This window comes from Callorhinchus milii, unplaced genomic scaffold, assembly GCF_018977255.1.
Source record: "Callorhinchus milii isolate IMCB2004 unplaced genomic scaffold, IMCB_Cmil_1.0 Scaffold16, whole genome shotgun sequence".
In the NCBI taxonomy this organism is placed as follows: domain Eukaryota; kingdom Metazoa; phylum Chordata; class Chondrichthyes; order Chimaeriformes; family Callorhinchidae; genus Callorhinchus; species Callorhinchus milii.
Genome location: NW_024704757.1, coordinates 6300980 through 6321752, shown reverse-complemented (window position 1 = coordinate 6321752; position 20773 = coordinate 6300980). Strand labels below are relative to the sequence as shown.

Genomic DNA, 20773 nt, shown 5'->3' with positions numbered 1-20773 from the left:
TGCCGATGACACCAAACTAATGAAGGTGGAAGATTGCAAAGCTGAACAAGATAAGTTACAGGAGGATTTGAACGTACTTATGAATTGGGCAGACTGGTGGAATATGAAATATAACATAGAGAAATGTAAAGTGCTTCACATGGGGGCAAAAAAAATCCAGGAAGGGACTATTATTTGAACCGAAGGAAAATAATTTGAAAAATGAAAAGGACCTGGGGTTCCTGATTGACAACAAATTGAAGCTCCTGCAATGCTCTGTGGCAGTGAGTAAAGCAAACCAGATGTTAGGATGTATCAAAATATCATTAGCAAGCCAAAATAGTGGTGTAATCCTGCCACTGTATAAATCATTGGTGAGACCATACTTAGAGTACTGTGTTCAATTCTGGTTCGAAAGGATACAGAGGAGGGCAACCAGAATGATTGAGGAGATGGAGGGACTGGACTATGAGGAGCGGGTAAGTATATTGGGCTTGTTCACGCTGGAAAAGAGAAGATTGAGAGGCAATGTGATTACTGTCTTTAAGATTCTAAAGGGGCAAGACAATGTAAGTCATGACAGGCTGCACCAACTGGACCAGAATAGTAAAACCAGAGGACACACCCTGCGATTGGACTGGGGTAAATTTAGAACAAATATACTCAAACACTGTTTCAGTGAATGAACAGTGAACCTGTGGAACAGGTGGAGTCCTGTAGCTCAGTGGTTAGAGCACTCGCTTTGCAAGTGAGAGACCTGAGTTCAATTCCAGGCAGAGGGCGAAACCTTGGGCAAGTTTCCTTACTCCACACAGAGCCTAATAATAATCCCTCCAAAACTAAAAACAATAATTAAATTGGTCATTTTCAATCTACGACTGTTTGTGGGACATTGCTGTGCGCAATTGGCTGCCGCGTTCGCCCACAAATATACAGTCAATTCACTTTACAGTGTGTTCTGTGAAGCGCTTTGGGACGTCCTCCCGACGTGAAAAGCGCTATATCAAATGCAAGGATTATTATTATTATTATAACAGGCTCCCTAGGGAGATGGTTGAAGCAGGAAGTGTTGATTCCTTTGAACACAGGTTAGATAGTTTTCTTTTAGGAAATAACATTATGGGATATAGCATGGGTAGTTTACATTATGGGTAGTTCGGGACATATGTGCATGCAACCGCTAGGAAGGTGGAAGGCGAACTCGATGGACCTTGGTCTTTTTTTTGTCTAGCATTTCTTATGTTTTTATAATACACAACTCTTTGTGGGATGCTGCTGTATGCAATTGGCTGCTGCGTTTTGCCCACAAAATAGAGTCAATCTATTTTATATTTTCACAATATATTTTGTGAAGTGCTTTGAGACGTCTTGAAGTTATGATAAGGCATTATATCAAATGCAAGGATTATTATTATTATAAGGGGAACAATAGCTGCTTTATTATCGTGATAAATTGGAGATGATTGGGGATTATACTGCTAAAGACTATATGATCCAGAATGGATTTAGACATCTGCAATTCCCTCTTGAACATCTGTTCATTCCCAAGACTATAATGTAACATAAGTAAGGGTTTGAGTAGCCAGGTGCCTCCAATCTATAAAAAATAATATGTGATGTGAACCAAATTCTGCAGTTACTTAAGACTTCACTCTAGTCACTTTATAATTCTGTAAATAGAAACCAGAAATATACATATTGTAAAATAATAACAATGAGTCAAACCCAAAAAACAATGGTTCAGGTACTGACTGTAAATTACTTGAGATTTATTCTCACAGTTCATGCTTTGAGATGAATTCCTGAATTTTGTTGCTGTGTAATTCCCTCCCTGCTTGTTTAATCTGGTGTAATGACTGTTTTCAAACAGTTATTGCACTGGCTGAAAACACCCCCAACTGTTATAGCCTCCTGAATCCATTGACACCACTGAGTTCTTCTGGGCCACATATGTCTTTAGTTTGCAACTCTGTTGAGCTTTATTGCATTACTGCACTAACTCCTGCTGCTCTTGAATGATATAATTTTCTCCACAAATGGTTGTGGCCATCTTCAAGCAGGCAGAATTGAATTAAGTAAAGCTGTTTAGCAGAACGCTGAAAGCTACTGGGATCAGGACCAAGATTTATGATTTTTGGTGAATGTTGGAAGAAAATATTTGTTTTTATATTGCGACTGGAATTTTAATTCCAGACTTGAAAATTTAAAATGTGCAGGACTCTGCTGCACATAGGAATATGTCAATGTACTGGATCAGAAACACCATCGCAATAGTTAAAGTTCCAAAATAAACAACAGAAAAAACGTTCCCCTCATCTCTCATCCACCTAATTATTTCATTTCTTTGCCAAATAACTATTCAGTTCCTTCCAATTGAGTGTAAGGAAAGTTAAAAAGTTTGTGTCTATTTTTTTAAAAAAATGCTAACTTGAAAATTGTAGAGATGGCTAGGTCTGAGCCTGCTTGATGGGTGAAGGTAATAGGCACATTTGCATTGAAGTCTGTCAGTTCCTTGGTTCAGTGCTTTACAGTGGTAGAGCATTGAACCTTCTGGGAACTAGGTTTAGATATTGGCCGTTTTGTCCCTGAATCTCACAGCTGAAAGACTCTGCAGACATATAGCTCACCCAGAGAGAGGGAAATTGGGGAAAATGAGGGGTGTGTGAAACGTGAAACAATCTTAAACTAAATTATTGGAGGCGGGAAGAATTGACAGGTAATCTGCCTTTTCTCTTAATGGGTGTCTCCTACACAGTGCAGGTTGGTAGCCAGGATTGCGTGCTGCTAAATGCTGAGAAGTGACAGCAATGTAGTGTAGGTTCTCCCTTCAGACAGTGTTTGTGGTTAGCAGCTGGAACAGGGTTAACTGGTAGAGGCCAGGATGCTGTATCATTTAAGAAACAACTTGATGGTGCGGTGGGATGATGGTAGAGAAGGTGTTTCTGGAAGAATGAGATCAAGTGAACCCAAATGTGTTTGTCTTCTTCAAGTGAAGTTAATTTGTGAGTAGTTGCAATATGAATTACAGTTCTAGTGAACTTGCATAATACAAAGTTAATGAAAGTGGGAATATTAGAAAAAACTGCTCATCTGCACAAAAGCCATAGGTGGGAATGACCTGATAGTTTCTTTTATTCTGAAATTACAATAAGATGCTTTTTTAATAAACTGATCATCAGTGTAAGATGAGAAGGAAATTTCCAATTATGCCTTTCAGTGAGATGCTTAACTCTTTGTCCTCACTGAGAAACACAGAGATCTGTTAACTTCATTTTGTCAAGAGAACAGAGGGTTAACTAAATTCACTCTGCTTCTGAAATTCTCGGCCGTTGACGGAGGTTTTCTGGCACACCAAGTTGAATAGAATTAATCTGTCAGTGTGGTATAAAAGCCGGTAGCTGACCTACATGGTACTTTTATATAAAAAAAATCCAATTTCTTTTAAATTCACAGCAAGCGGAAAGCCACTGTATCCTGCTCAAATTCGCTTTGGCGACTGTTCTGATAAGGCTGTGATGCCTGTTTTTTCCAGTGACCTTTGTACCTATTTCAGTTTATGGTTGTGTTATAGAAGTCAGAATACTCAATGAACGAATCCAGCCTTCTGTCTCGAACAGATGGAAATAAGTTAGAAGAAGTGATTGTTCCCTATCCCTTTGACTAATACGGCACATTTGCCCCTTTAATTAAGAGGAATGTTGAGATGGTTGGAGCTCGACTCCTGTAGTAGTCGGTTTGCTTTGAAAGTGAATTTTGATGCATTTGACTCAAACTTAAATGCGAGGCTATCTCTCAGTCTGCTTTGGATACTCTTAGGCAGGGTGATGGGTTTCCACATGTCAGACACCCGGCTGACCATCAAAAATTAATTTGCTCAATTACCGTGTCAATTTTAAAATTTTCAGTCAAATCAAAATATGCTGTATTCCTATTAAGAATATTCTGATGCACGTTGTTCAATTTGCATCTGGCCATTCCTGGCACAGTGAGTAAAAATACGAAGTAGAAGTTTGGTTTTAATGTTGGTCCATCCGCTGTGAGTTACCCCAGGGTTCAGGGAAGGGGACAGACAAACTATGCAGCTGCATGGATCTTGCACCTGCTCCAGCAATTTTGCTTCTCTCAGCTGATGGCCCTATGTTGGTGCAATATGCTGGAGTTGCTTATTGCCTTATATGCTCAGGGAATCCTACGTTCATTGCTTAATTAAACACCACATTCTGTAGATAATACAAAGCTGAACCTTATAATTTCTGTTTCTTTTTTGACTCCTTTAGAGGTGGATTTAGAGATCTGTTGAGGTCTCACCTCCTTTTGGGATCTCCTGTATTCAATTTGCAAAACAGTGATTCCATTGATTGCATTGGTGGGTTGAGGTTGTTGATTTTAATGTCCCGAGAATGTGTTTACTTTCACAGGCCTCTTTTGCACACGTTTGAATCTGAGAACATGAAAATATGAGCTGTTGCAATCAAGCTCATGAGAAGTTCAGATGAAAAAGGTCTCTTTGACCCATTTGTTCTTATCCTTCTAGAATTGCTGTGCATAATTAGCTGCCACGTTTCGCCCAGAAAATATACAGGAAAATTCACTTTCCGTTATATTCTGTGAAGCACTTTGAGACGTCTTGAAGACGTGATAATTTCAAATTTCAAATAATATTATAATTATTAATTCCTACCCTATCTGCCCATTATAGCTGTTTCTTAAATGCGTCCAGTGTCCTGACACCTGTCATTTTGATCACCCTTTGTTTACCTAGTAGTAAGTAGGAACCCAGTTGTTAGTCGATTGGCAGATTGCTTTCCAGAGGTAACAATCCCTTTAAGAAAATGTTAGTAATAATAATAATACGGTCACTCAATCCACGACTGTTTGTGGGACACTACCGTACCCAATTGGCTGCCGCGTTTGGATTATAAATGAGCATAGAATATTTCAAAAGAGATTTGATTTTGATTCTCCAATAGAATGTGTTGAAAGAGAATATTGTTGCTTTGCATTAAGTGTTGAGCATCTACTTTGTGTTTGATAACAAAACTGCAGATAAGAGGAATCTGAAAGTCTTTGACAGGACTCAGTGAATTTCAGAGTCCCTTCCATTCCCAGCAAATAAGGGCATAGTATTGAAACACTCTATGGGACTTGGTCAATTGTCAGCAGTTTATTAACTATATGGACTACCTAATCCGCCTCTTACATTCAATCTTATGTTTGATTGCAAACATAATTCAATTGGTCTAAAGACAAAATAAATTCTGAGCTACTAAATTATAATAATTTTCTTTAAATGCTTTGCTGAAACTATATTAGTAAAATAGTTTTGTCTTTGAAACATGAGTAGAAATCTTATGTTGTAATATTTTGTGCGCAACATGACATTTTGAAGTAAACTTTTTCTGACTGAAACTTTATTTTGTATTCTCTTTTAAGCTCTCTCTAGCTTTCAAAAGACTCGGTGCTGCTCTTATTCTGGTTCTTAAACGCACGACTGCATTTGAAAGATTCTCCAATTCAGTTTGGCTCAAACAGATCTTGGTTCTGCAGGCACTCTGGCTCTGTTACTTCTTTCAGATGGGTGTTTGAATCCCATTTTTTCAGGGCCCGTAAGTTAGACTTTTCTGGTATCTAAGAAGACATTTAGATATTTGCTCCAGCAAAATAAGCCATTTACTAACCCGATTTAATGTTAGTGATCCAATGCCCAAACAGTTAGAGAGCTGTAGGTGAATGCTTGCTGCTGGAGGCGGTATAGAGATAATAATAACCCTTGAGATTATTATAGTGTTATAAGTATATTGTCTGATTCTGCTGGCGGTCTAATTTTACATAGTACCTGGGGAAACTGAGACTTTGGCAAAGTATGAAATTAATATTGCAGAATGAAGACTTGCCTTTGAGTTCATCTGCACTGATCTTCCATGGCTAGTTGCACCTGATTGAGAGAGACTACTATATCTGTGTTTGATCTTCTGTTCAAGCTGCAAAGTCTTATTTCAGTAGCTGAGGGGAAATGAATGTATATATTTTGGGAGATTGTGAAAGTAAATTGAATTAAATTTGAGGCAGATAATTGTTTTTTTCCAGAAGGAGGGAAATGTAATGGGGTGTGTGTATTCCTGGCCAGACAGTATGCCTTGTGGTGTATGGTGTCCAATAGGGCATCCACACTACATCCTATTCATCTTTTATTGTCACTTAAGGTATGGGGAGCCTTTCTGAAGCCTAGCATCGCAGCACTGGTGATGAATGCTATATTAGTCTTCCCTGCAGCACCCAAGGCTTCTGCTTATAATCGAAAGTTGTCTGGATATTGGGAGGAAGGAGAGAGATAAATTTCTGTTTTAGGGTCCGGGTGAGACTCAAATTTAATTTCCCCTTTCTGATTAAAAACCCTGAATAGAGTTAGGTCGGAAGACTGACAGTAATATTGTTGGCTGGAGGTGGAGAGCTGCTGTTTGCTGCAGAGACTTTGTGCATAATTCATGCCTCGCGTCTGTAGCAGGTGCTCAGTGGTTCTGAGTTTTCGTTTACATCATTTTTGGAAGGAGGTGCCTCGCCTGGTTCAAGGGTCCATTAATTTCTTACATTCTCCAGTGAAGGAGATTGATGCATCGTTTTTCTGTTCAGGCAGGCTTCGGACCTAGAATAGCCCCCCAAATAGTCTGGTAAATCAGTCTTTAAAGTAGACCATGAGAGGGATGAGAGATGACTGATCATAGAATTCTGACTGATCATAGAATCATAGAAATTGCAGCAGACAAGAAGGCCTCTCCTGGTGCTCGCCAACCTATTGGAACTAAATACTTGAATCCTGATTCCTGACTCCCTTTCCCTAGCCTTTTATACTGGTCATCTTGAAATGCTTATTGGTCTCCCCTTAAGTGTTGTATTCGCTGTCTCTGTGCCTTGCTGTGGGCAAGCAGTCCGTGTTCTAACTGTACTCTGCTCAAAAATGTTTCCAGTGACATCTTATGCCACCTTATAATCGATTCACTTGCCATTGGGAATAATCTTTCACTCTCCTTTCAAAATCCTTCAGAATTTTGAAGGCCTCTATTAAATTCCCTCGTATCTTTTATTGTTCCAGTAAAAATAGCTCCAATTTATTGGTTAAAAGGGGTCTAGAGACACCTCAATATAAGACTACCTTCACTTTGGATTTGGTAGGAAAAGGACAGCAGCTGTTCTTAGAACTGTTTAGGATTCTGCTTCTGGAGAATTATTTAGGTAGAATAATCTGAGAGTCAGAGAGATTGTGCACATCTATTGTAATCTCTCACCCACGGGTGTACTAAATTTGGTTCAGTATTACAGCAACAGAAAGGGAGAAATAGGTTGAAATTTGAATGGTATTTGAACAATTATATCTTGGTATTAGTGATCGAATGCTGAGTTTCTGCTGCACGTTTCATAGCTTGATTTTGCCAGCAATTCTCCGAAAAAATAGCATTAGTATGAAATGGATGGCACTGATTTCACTGGAGCACTAACTTCCGATCACCTGGTGTTAAAGGTTTCAGGAGCACTTTAATTTTCCTCTCTGCTGAATACAGACAGGGATGCATATCAATGGCATCACGCCCACAAATACTTTACAGTATATTCTGTGAAACGCTTTGATACTTCTCGAAGACGTGATAAGGCGCTATATCAAATGCAAGGATTATTATTATTATTATCTGCACTCCCCAAATGACATATAATGTTGTTTAGATTTTTAAAGATGCCATGCACTGACTTATTGTCTTATTAATCTGCTTGTGACTTTGTATTTCTGCACAAAGCCTGGGGAATGCCTACTACAATATGTCCCTGCATCCTATGTGATGGTTATTAATTTACATAAAAAATGCAAATTAAATTTCAGACTTGTGTAAGACCATATACATAGGTTTGTTAATTTCCTGTGAATTAGAGCTTGCCAATTGAAGTTGATGAAAGACATCCTCCGGTTTCGAGCAAATATTTCCTGTAAATCTTAGATTGAAACCTGGATATAACTGGGAGCAAGGATTAGGCAGTGTTTCTGGTTCATGTTTTGCTTGAGCTCCTCTTTAGAAAACAATATCTCTGGCCACATTGTGCCTGAAATGGTACCAACACCAACCATGACAGACAACCCTAAAATACCTGGATGGCTGGCACTTGATATAAAGTGGTCTGTACAATAGTCTTACCGCAAAGACTACACTCGCAGGCTTTGGACTTGCTGCTGAGGTACTGGAACAAGCAAACTCGAGGAGTGACTAATACAGCATTAAGGCACGCATTTTATATCCTTACAGCACATAGGATGAGATATAACTGGGAATGTACCACAGAGCTAAGAAGTCATGTGACTTTAGATGTCTTCTTAAACCGTAAGAGCAACATGCAGATAGTTTGACATAGACTGAACCCTGAGCAGTGGTTGTTTCTGTTGAAGCTGTTTCTATCTTCCCACGTGAAAGAGTATTGAGCGTTTTCACAGCTACTGATGGTGACTGTAAATTTTTTCCCTGTTTCCGTGTGAATGATTGCGATGACAGCTTTTTGTCATCTATAAATAATGACTTTAATGGATCTGATTTCAAATTGACTTTGGCTGATTTCAGACATTTATGTTCATCGTTACAAATGATCGTGTTCTGATACAAAAGGCATTTGATACTGAAAGCACTAACTATCCAAGCTCTCTATTCCAGCAATTTTAAAAAAATTTGCAGTGTGCTATTATAATCCCTGATAGAAATGTTGTAGATTTTTCAATACATTTTGGTCCCTTTTCACGTCTCCAATAAGCACAGCTGCCTGACTGAAAAACACAGACAATTTCTAACTGGCAACATTTGTGAGCGGGAACTAGATGGCACCATCTGCATTCAGTTCATTGAAACTGTTTTGAGTATCTGTTCATAGAGAGAAAATCAAACTGCAATATGGTACTACACAGTCTCAAATCCTTTAGATAGAACTCTTCCCCCAATTCAGCAAGCTTTTCTGTGAGGCATTATTACTTTGTCCCAGTGGATTATTTAACTTTTGACAATTTTTTTCAACTATAATATTCCTCCTATATCAATGTCTTGGTATCAGTGTCTTGGTACTGAATTTCGAGCCAAATCGTCTACAGCTAAAACCACACATACTTTTGCTTACAAATGAACAGGCATCACACTTGACAGCAATTATCTGTGGAGTGCTTTGAGTCGTTCTGATATTATAGACTCTGTATGAAATGTCTGGACTATTATTATTATTTTTGCATGTGTAATCATGTGATTAGACAGGAGGATGGTGAATGTACACAGGATTATAGAATTGTATAAATTCCTCTCTTTTTCATGATTCACATTTTGGTTAAAAAAAAGCTATTTAGGTTCCAACCTTTTAGAGAACATAAAAGCTGCACAAAGTAATTTTGTTCACCAGATTACAGAAAGCACAGGGGAACCCTGTGGATGTAAGATGCTTTTTACTTAACTAGAAATTGGACCCCTGCAAATGGAACATCGCATTGAAGCAGCAGAGAACTCTTTGCACTGGACTGGCTATTTTTATTCAGCTTTAAAATAAAATGCAATTGGCGCAAGTTTATAAATTATACTTTGAAAATGAAAGGTTTGAATCTAACTGAATAACGAAGCCTTGCTTAAAAGCACAGAATGCACAGAGAAGTTTGTCAGTTAAAGGTTCAATTAAATTTGTTGTTACAGTAAGTTATTTACTGAAATAGAGAGCAGTTACTGGCACACACGGGTGTGTGCTGTGTTTTATACACAGTGCTAGCTGTTCTAAAGCACTAGCTGTTGTTTCCTTACATTGGCTCACACGTTTGGTTTGAATGGTATTTGTGGAGCATCCATCTGGTGGCATAGCTGTAGGTACTGGAGGCTGGTGTTGTATGCACGAGGACCAATGTGTCCAACGTGATGGGTCTTGGGGAGGAGAGGGATAATTGGACTGAGCCTGCGTTCCGAGAGTATCCGAACATCTTTAATTGGAGATGAGATGAGAATGAAAATCATTCTTTTTTTAAAAGGATTTTATGTGAAATAATTCAGGGGTCATCTTCAATTTGTTACCACTCACCATGACTCTACAGTCCAGAGGCTTTGCCAGTCTCATGCAGGGACGTAAGAAATGTCATACTGCCATAGTACTGTGAACTTCTGAAATTGACCTTAAGGCGCTGTTCTAGGCACGGTGATCGGAACCTTACCTGTAGATGAGGATTGAATGTGTTATATGCCAAGTTATGTGCAAAGCAATGTAAAATTGTTCCAGACCTTAGCCTAGGCATCCCTTGCTTCACCATACAAACATTCACCCACAGAACAAAAAAATTGATAGTCGCTAATCAAAAAGTCCCCCAAATTGAGCAGTCCCGACATCCCAATGTCCTGAGCTTACATATTTTAAGCTCTGAACGTCACAAGTAACATGACTCCAGACCCCCATGTGGCAGCAGCAAAGGGTGTGATATGCCGCTTCTGTCACTTATTAAATTCCATTCTCTATGAGCACATAGTCTAATGTGGAAGACTTGTATTCCTGAGCACATCATTGTTCTCCTTGACATACACACAAAACTCTGACAGTCCTTTTGTCTGTTGGCGAGTTTCATCATTTCTTCAATTAACAAGCTCATGCACAACAAAGAAAAGTCACATCATCTCTTTGTTTCCTTTCGCAGCTGGAAGCAGAGCTGAGTGTTCTCAAGAGCCAGGTTGCTACCACTGACAGCAGCAACTGCATCACCAGTGAGGAGGGAAATGCACTGAGGTGAGAAAGGTTGGAGGCATCTACACTTGAGAAAGATCCTAAATAAAGTCACCTTCCAGAATATCGTATTAACAGAAAGTTAGATTATTTCGGTGAATGGAAACTAATTGTTTTTGCTTTCATTCCTCCTCTAATTAGTGTGACATTTTGACTCCATTTAGCTCTTTGCCTAACCCTCTTCCTAGTTCCTGTACTTAGTGAAAAGGGTGAAATCAATGAGGGAAACACAGTTGACAATAGAGCCCAGATCTGCCAGTCTATGACCATATTGTTTAGACTAGTCTATGCAGAAGTGAGATACCTTCCTATCATTCTTTGAAGGTGGTTTATCTTCCAATCCATGCTCCATTCTCCTTCCTCGGGGCTCCTGATTTTCATTTGCAGCATATTTAAATTGCTCTTTTATTCTGCCAGATTACCTGCGTAGCACAAATTATTTCTCTTTCACATTTGGAGAACTTTTTGAAAACTTTCCACTCCATTTAATAGTCCTTCTGCCAGAGGGCTTTCTGGGTTATTAGCCATATTTCTATCTCAAGTTGTTGCTGCTGCAGCATTGAAGGCGTGAATCAGCAGCATTAGCACATTGCCAGTGGTCGTTGCAACAATCTGTTCATTTGATTTTCATGGCTCCAAGTCCAGGGAAACAGTTGCAGTGACAGAAGGGCAGGGGTATAAATACGGTGATAAAATGTTGGGCATAAACTCTCACTTTGCATATGCTTTGGTAGTCCTTTCAGAACTTAAAACAATAATAATAATAATATAATAAATGCATTTGATATAGCGCCTTATCACGTCTTTGAGATGTCTCAAAGAGCTTTACAGAATATACTGTAAAGTGAATTGACTGTATATTTTTTTGTTTGGGTGAAACGCGGCAACCAATTGCACACAGCGGTGTCCCACAAACGTTCGTGGATTGAGTGACCAAATTATTTATGTATTTGAAGGGATTTTTACCCTCAGAAAAGCGATCCGCCAATTGACTAACAGCTGGGTTCCTACTTACTACTAGGTAAACAGAGCCATGTGGAGTAAGGAAGCTTACCCAACGTTTCACCCTGCCCGGAAATCGAATCCAGGTCCTCTCGCTTGCGAGGCGAGTGTTCTAACCACTAAGGTACAGGATTGAGCACTGAACTCTGAACACAAGCAATGAGTTGTGTCCTGCAGCCAGTTGCATATTCGCTGCTTGTTGCTAATTATTGTGAGTTCTAACTGTGCAGCTCTAAAGCTCCAGTGGCTCATAAATACTACATTAACCAGCTGGACTGGGCTAACTTCATAATGTTACCTGTGTTTGTGGGTCCAATTTGCATATTATAAATTCCTTCTACACTGTAATTAAAAACCTCCTGCAATGTGCAAATCTTTTATCCGTTGTATGTTTTTATTCGACGGCTTGTTTGTTTTTTTCCCTGCATTTTCAGATTTTTTTACTATCTCATAGTGGATTTATAATAAAATAATAATAATCCTTGCATTTGAAATAGCCCGTTATCAGGCATTGAGACATCTCAAATCGCTGCACAGACTACATTGTAAAGTGAATTGATTGTATATTTTGTGGGCGAAACTTTTTTCTTTACTTGTTATGCTCCACCAGGCCTGTCCTCATTGCCCCATCATAGCTCATTTTGTCTCTTCCCTTTCTACTTCAATGCCCCACATAGTCCTCTACCGTTGTTCTCTCCTGGCTCTGACCTCATCCTTGTGGCCATATCATGTGATTTATAGGCTTTGAGCTATTTCACCAGTGTAGGTGTGGTGGCACTGCACCTGAGACCTTGACCGCAGCAGTATTTTACTCAGATTTGACAATTTTACTGTTTAACTCAATTAAGCATGACTGAGAATGAGAAATTGATATCATTTTTTGCTTTCATTCCACACGGCTATCAGACGAGTTAGGTTAACCTTTTTGGAAAATGAATTCTAACACGACTCCAGTTTAAAAATCTCTCCCCCTTCCCTACTCCATTCAATACATTGCTCATTGTTAGGGGCATCATTGCTAGGAAATGAAGTGTTTCCTCATTGTTTGCACCCAGTATCAGCAGCAAGCACCCCAAGGACAGGTGTAATATTTTTTAATGCAGCAACAGCAAGAGTTGGCATTTATTTAGCCCTTTCCTGTTAAGAGGACATCTCAAACCATTTCACACAGCTGATTGGGAACCCGAGCGGAGGGGAGAAAAGGGGCCAACCATTTGGTTGAGAGATAGGTCTTCAGCAAGGTTTTGAATGCAGGAGCCACTTGTTCTCGAGAACGGGCTTTGACTAGCTAATCTCTAAAAAGGAAACTCAGAAATAAACTAAGACCTCCATTTTAGGCACAAAAGGATGCATGAAAGGCCATTAAGCCCATTGAGCCTATTTCACCAGTTTATTAGGTGTGGTTAGATCTTTTACTCCTAATATCCAGCCCTTTCACCATAACCATTCATACCTCTTCTACCAAAGCACCTGTCTGTTTCTATTTTAAATGTCCCTTTTGATTTTGCCTCTACAACTTTTTGAGGCAAAGCGTTCCACATTGTTACAAACCTCTGTGTGAACAAATACTTCCTGTCCTTAGCTGCCTTAGTTATGATTTAAAGGCTATTTCCCTTGTAATGGATCCTAGTAGGTTTCCTTGTGACCTCACTGAGCAAAGAGGAGCACAGTTAGAGACAAATGGGAAGCTTTGAGTTGCAGTTTGCTTGGAACTAGGTTTAGACTGTTGAACTCTGAGCTCTTACAGTTAGTTACATTTTTTTCATCAGCCTGGGCAAGGTTGAACCTAAGCTTGACTCCAATTTTACTCTTCTTTCCAATTTTTCGCACTGGACACTTGAAAGTATTGATTGATGCTGCAGTGTTGTTCCATTGGTACTTGTTCTTTGGTCCTTCACCCCAGCAGCCATTCTTCTTGTATGAGTCTGTGCTGTAAGTATTGACAGCATGTTCGACATCACTGAGCATCCACTCATCTTCTTATTGCAAGAACATGAAAGAGAGAGACGAGAGGGAGTAATAATCAGAATGGACAGCCTTACTCCAATAGTAATTTCATGTTTCGTACCTTTAGCTTTGTGGCTATTGACCCTCTTCCAGAAGGTTTTATAATGTCAGTCTTTAATGCTCAACAAAAAATTCTCATTTATTGTGTTGTAAATCTCCAACCAGAACTCATTGTGCTGAGCAAAGGGCTATTTCCAGCCCAGGGTGCTTGCTACAGTTTTTGTATTTTTTTGCATACCTATGTGTATGATTGGCAGCATAAAGGAGGACAGTCCGCAGACATTGAGCACCTTCCACTTTTCATCCAGTGTCGATGCCATACAGTGGTCACGGTTGGGTGTTGTGCCCCCCCACCCCGTGATGTTTGCTTCATATTTTCCCAGAGATCAGGGAATATTACCTTCTACTGTATCAATGCAAAAAATTCAATTTCTGCCCAGCATCTTTGTGAGCTCTCTGCTGCATTAAACGTCAGTATTTTGGTAAATCAATCTCAGAAAGATTTTAAGGTAATGAGAGGCAGTTTTAATATGTAATCCATATAATGGTTAGTTTTGTAACACTCTCAGTTTAGCTAAGTAAATGAATTTGCACCTCATTTGCAATCTGGATAGCTTTTAAATCCACTTGTGCTAAGGCCGAGGAAGAGGTACTGTGTACTGAAAGGATGAGGAGCATGGCTGTAGCCTTCACACACACAGACCCACAATCACTCTCTTGCTCAGACAGAAGCCGTGTGTGTTATCGCTTTGAAATCACAGCGTCTGATGACAGCTGTCATTACAGCCGGTCCCCTGACGGAGGTTTGCAACTTGTTTCTGAGAAAATGCATGAAAATAACAGTGTTGTCTTGTGCTTGCCAGGGACCTCTCACGGGTAGAGGTCATTGGGTGATAAGTGTTGAATTGAAGCGCCATTTTCTTATTGAATGTTCCATGATCAGACTTTGATGTGCACCTTCTTTTATTATTTATCTTGGTATGTGTTTTAAGTATTTTTCCCTGCCTTGGTGGGTCCTTTGTGAATACTCGTGATGGTGCAAAACCAGTCTGACTTTGCTTACATTGAAACTCAGTTGTAAAAGGAAGGCAATAAAAATAGACTACACTGGTGCATTATTGATGTGCTGCCGTTAGATGTCACCAGCAGATTTAACAAACAGTGTTTCCTATTTACAAAGTGGACCAGCATATCATTGCTGCAGCAAGACAGCTCTGCATTTTGACACCTTGACCTTAAGCAACAACAAATTACATTTGTATAGTGCCTTTCTTGCCAGGAGGACGTCCCAAGGCGCTGGCCAGTCAGGGATCCGCACCTGAGCTGATGGTTTGGATCAGAAGGGGTGTAGGGTGGGGAGGGTAGCGGTAGGAGGGTGACGGAAGGCACGGTCGAAGAGATTTTAAAGAAAGAAAGTGACTGGGCGAGGCGGATGGATTGTGGGATGGAGATCCAGATGGTGGGGACAGAGAGGCTGGAGGCACGCCTGCCAACAGTGGGGGGTGGGGGCAAGGCGGGGGATGTGAAGCAGGCTGGAGCCGCTGAGCAGCGGGAGTGGACAAGTTGATAGTGTGTTAGGAGGTCACAGAGGTAGGGAGGAACGAGGCCGTGGAGGGATTTGAAGGTGAGGACCAAGATTTTAAACTGTATCCTCTGAGTGATGGGAAGCCAGTGGAGTCGGGCAAGGATGGGGGTGATAGGGTCATGGAGCCTGGTGCGGGAGAGGACACAGGCTTCAGAGTTCTGGATGATCTGCAGCCTGTGGATGGAGGAGTTGTTCACTGCACTTTATGTAAATCCTGTGAAACTCTTTAAGACGTTTCAACATAAGGCGTTATATCAAATGCAACAATTATTATTATAGTCAAGAAACTGGTTGTCTGAATGAGCTCCAAGATCTGGTCTGATCACCCAAAGTGGCACATGCCTATTATCTTATTTTCAGTTATGGTCAGCACCAGGGGCTTGGTCTGTGAAACCCTGTCCCAGCTATTCAGCCCTACACTGAGGGGTAGCTGCAAAACCTTTTTATGATGGGATTTCTCACAGTAATGCTCACCCTGTATTTTAACTACAGTACAAGACAGTTGAAAACAAAGACGTTCAAAAGAAAGTATATTTTTACGGCCATTAGTACTACAGTCAGACCTGGTTATAACATGGTAGTATGGGGCCTTAAAATCAGGTCCTGCATTATTGGGCTGAATGACCTGTTTCCATGCTATGCTGTCTGTTATTCCGTGTGTAATGCAAAGTATCAATTAATTGAATATTTTGCTGATGATTATACAGCTCTAATGGAGGTGTTGCTTCTCTTTCTCCCTCTGCCCTCCATGAATAAAATGAATAAATGAATAAAATCTGAACATTCAACACTTGTAGGTATCCTTCAATCTGATGTTAAATTAATATTTCCACAGATCACAGAAATATTGCAAAAAGAGCACATTAAATCTGGATAATCTAAAGATTAATATTTATACATTTAAGAAAATTCCTTCTATCAGACATTTTAATATAAGGTTTCAGTCTGAAAGTTTTTATTGCAACTTAAAAGCCAATAAAGACCAATGTCACATTGGTTGCCTTTCTCTTGTGTAAATGACATTTTGCAGTGTCTGTGTGGTGGTGGAATTTACTTTATTGGACAAGTACAACTTAATTTCAATGCCAGAGAAATCCACTTCCCATGGATTCTAGGACATGGAAATTGGATTGGCTTGAGCAGTGAGTCACTGTACTTGTGTTAAGACCGACAAGTTTAATATCACATTTTGCATTACTCCCCTCATCGTATTTGTAAGTAGCTTCAGAGGCACAGAACAGACTTTAAGATAGTGATTGCATGCTGTAGTTTTTCTATATATTTTACTTTACTCTTGTTGAAAACAAAATGCCTTTCTTTGAAACAAATGACATCATAAAAACTTTTGTTTTCTTGCCTTTTGGCACCTGAGACCAGTCATTCACAACACAATTACCAACTGGAAAATACAGGCAATTCTTTTATTAATGTGCGAGAATGTGTTTGAAATGAAACATTTGGAAGGTAATAGTTGGCAGTAGATTGTATGCAGTGAGTGTATTGGATTTGTGGTTTCATATCCTACCGAGATGGAGAGTGAGGAGAAGGCTGTCTCTCGTTTTGGGATTCAGATGTTCATGCTCGAGCTTCACTCTTGAATGTTAGCGTCTTATCTGAGCCACTGATATTACTGCCTCGTAATCCCTTACGTGGATATACTTTTTAATCTGCATCATGGAGTTTGTGGGAGCACTGAGATGGAGGAAAATGACACAGTTAAATTCGAGGCAGTCCGAGCGGGATTTTTATTCTTCATGTTTTATAATGATGCTCATAAGCCAGTTCAGTGACTGCTAATAGAAAGCAGATGGATGAGTGACTGTGGGGTTTCTGCTCTTTGTTGCAGGCAGAAGATTGAGGAGCTGGAGGCCGAGAGAAGCCGTCTGGATGAAGAGAACAAAATGCTGCAGATGAGACTGGAGCACAACGTCCTGCAGGTAGAGGCACTCGAGGGCACAGAGCTGCAATAGCAAGTGAAATATTGCCCACACAGATATTTGGAGGGAATTGCTCAGAGAGTTGTTAGCCACATAGGGATTAAACAGCAGGTTTATTCTATAAGAGAGGTGAACCAGCAATGCAAGTAATTCAATGAGGGAAGAAATCTGATCGGGTATCACTTCATTTGTGGATTTTAAGTTGATTTCATCTTGCATGAATGCTTTTTATTTTCTGCGGGCTGATACTGGAACTTGTATGCTGCAGTTTCGACCTCATTCTCCACTTGATTGAGTAGCTGAAAACTTGACTTTCCACCTAATTGTGTTGAGATTTTGAAATCCCGCAGATTGTATCCACCCCACAGTGTGTGTTTGCTTATTGTTAAATGCCATGCACGCCCTCTGCTCTCTTTGCTGTGTAATATCTTCCTCTCTACCTCGCTGTTTTGCTTCACTGAGCAAGGTGTGAGCGGATTTCCAGCAGAGCCCATTTCTGTAAGGTTAAGTTGAAATTCAACATTGCATCTGATTCGCGCTGCACCCGACCCCTTTCGTGTCAGCACTGTTGACAGGTGCAAAGAAGCAAACGTTCTGCTTGCCAATCGTGTCATCCTTTGCCTTAATGAGCACAGACACTCTAAAGAGGAAAACGTACAATATGCCCAATTTTTATATGGCACTCTTCTTTCTAAAGGTGGATGTTCATGTTTATAGGCATTTAGAAAATCTTCCATTTGAGCTTATCACAGAAAGGTAGTAGATTCGCTCTGACCTGTGACTCACGAGGCTATTGATTTTATCTCCACACCTATTAGAGCTGTATCCAATGTCTTTTATTACCAATTCTCGAGGAAGAATTTGTTGACAGTTCACATAAAGGGAGGATAGTAAAGGGAGCATTTAGTTGCTCTGCCACCGTGTGTTAGAGCACAGACCTGTCATTGAGCATTTGTTTAATTGGGTGGCTAGTGTCAAAGCTTCAGAGCAGTTGGTTAAAGTTACTGAGAAGTTGGGCTCTAACAATAGTTTTTGCATTGTGCAGCCATCGCTTTGCTGAAGGCATGACGGGGTTGATTTGTGTTAATCCTTGACGTAGTGAGGTGGCAGAGGTTTACAGCATATTTTAAATGCTCTCGCATCTGTAACTTTGCTTCGTATTGAATTGGATGATGGAGCTGAGAAGGAAAATACCAAAGTAATCAGTTCCATAGTACTGCTATACAGGTAAGGACTTGTGTAGGCAGTCTCAACAATCCTACATTATAGTGGAATTTGTATTAAATATTTCTCTCAAATATGAGACTCACACAGTAGACAATTCCTCCCATGATTGTGTCAGCTATTGACTTCATTGAAACGACACAGCCATCTTTCCTTGATAGGAGCTGGACTGGTATTGTTTGAAAGTGTTTAGTTTTCAAGTAGTAATTTGCTGTTCTTCATATATTAATATGTGTGTGTGTGGCGAGGGAGGGGGGTACGGGTGAAATCAAAATAATGTGGTCTCTTGAAACACACATGTTTGTCATGCTTATGAGACTGCTCTTATCAGGTGTTTTTTTGAAAAAGCGCTTTTTGTAAATTTATCTTGTTCGCCTTATTACATCACTGGTTAAATCTGCCGGCTTGTTCATGCAGTCAACTCACCAGTGACCTTTAGCTGGATCCATAAGTAATCACTTTGAAATGGTGATCATCAGTGCCAGTGAACAACTGATCCGTCGTGGGATTTGTAGAGGGAATTCCAGGAGTCGTGGTTCCAGTGGAAGATATAAAGGATAGCCACGAGCCTCTTCTTGATGTTGTAAACTTTATCTAACATAATAGATATTCTCTGAATGAACCAGCCATGTCTGAAATTCATGTATAAATGTACAAAAGCACGTTTCAATTTTTTTTTCTTGAATTGCCTTATTCCACATGTATTATGCAAATATTGACTGTGGTTGAGGGTTGTAGTATTTGAACTATTGACCTAGCTTTGGCAACAGAACAGCAATCATTCTGGAAACAGGGGGTCAATAGTTTCCTGTTGCAGCCATCAATATTTGTATAATATACATGGCACTGGGGAGAATTGCTGAAAATAATTGAAAGACCCCAGGGAAGCGGTTTGCCTTCTAGCCTAAGACTAGAGCGATTTGGTAGCATGGCTGCTGGAGGCAAGAAGGATATCCTGCTCTGTTTAGGATGTGCTTTGTTCAGGTGCATTGTATATGCTTGTTTTGCATCTTTTTCCTTTGTTTTTGGACGTTTGGGCCCCAATTGATACTTCGATTTCAAGATTCTCTCGCTCGTTTTCAAATCACTTAATTCCCTCGCACCTCCCTACCTCTCCGATCTACTTATCTCCCACTCAACCCCTGCCTCCAGCCTCCTATTTGTCCCATGTGCACTCCGTTCCACCTTTGGTGGCCGTGCCTTCAGCCACTACTCTCTGAAACTCTGCAACTCAATCCCTCAATCTTGCCCCCTCCTTCCCCATCTTCAAACTCCCCTGAGAATCTTTCTTTTTGATCGTGCTTACAATCACCTCCCACTTTCCTCTGGCTCGTTGTCAGACTGTGAAGTGCTCTGGGACATTACCCCACATGAAGGGCGCTATATAAATGCAAGTTGTTGTTGTTGATCAAAACTGAAGAGCTACATCCATTCAGTACTGTTCCAGAACTCAAATTGGAGTGATTTGGGGAAAGCTTTTGTTGACTCTGTACACAGTCTTCTTTTCAGCAAGTCTGCCTGAAGCCGGCCAGGATTGAGGAAAAGGTTTCCTCCACAGACCATGCAAAAACAACACTATCATGGACTTCATTCAACTTCTACTGGGGAAATCTGCAAAGAGCATTCATCAATCAGCATTCTCCACTCTTCAATCATGGCCTCATGCTCTCCACCCACTATATTGTCACTATCCATTATGTTCCAGAATTGTTAATCTCAGAGTAACAGTGACAATTTCAGACAGGAGTAGAGCATCTGTCCAACTAGGCTGCCCGTAGAAACTGAAAATACCTCCCCGCTGTTCTCCATCAGATACTTGTAGAATTGCAACCAGGTGGAACCAGGGGATATTGGAACAGAGTAAGGAAGAAAATGGAGTAAGAAAACACAACTAAGATTACAGCTATTTCCACAGTAACAAGAGCAAAGGGTTGAGGACGTGATTATCCAGTGAGGCACCCCATTGATGAAAATGCAAAATGTAAAACTAAAAGGAATGTTTCCCTTTCATAGGCGAGCTCAGGGATTGCACTTACCTGTGGAGTTTCCTTTTCAGAAATTAATCTGAGGCATCTAAGAGTCAGAAGCAGTTTCCAAAGTGAAAGTGCAGCCATTTTCTCAATGAGTCGGGCTTTGCTGAATGTTCAAGGCGCTGCTGTTCAAGCTAAAGTACCCCTAGGGTAGGGCTGAGTAATGTCTCACAAATTGCTTCTAACTTAGAAATTCGAAGTGGAACACTTCTTCATTTGCCGTTATTTAAAAAAAAACTTTCCCT

General features: G+C 40.2%; 1 protein-coding gene across 2 annotated transcripts in view; it reads left to right on the top strand.

Annotated features, from left to right (window-relative positions):
• mad1l1 (mitotic arrest deficient 1 like 1) overlaps positions 1–20773 on the top strand; it is a 337784-nt gene that overhangs the window by 156192 nt on the left and 160819 nt on the right. For both annotated transcript variants that reach the window (XM_007905757.2, XM_007905759.2), the window contains exons 14-15: positions 10658–10746; positions 17184–17274. In XM_007905757.2, the coding sequence (XP_007903948.1) occupies positions 10658–10746; positions 17184–17274 (180 nt within the window). The remainder of the gene's footprint in view (positions 1–10657; positions 10747–17183; positions 17275–20773) is intronic.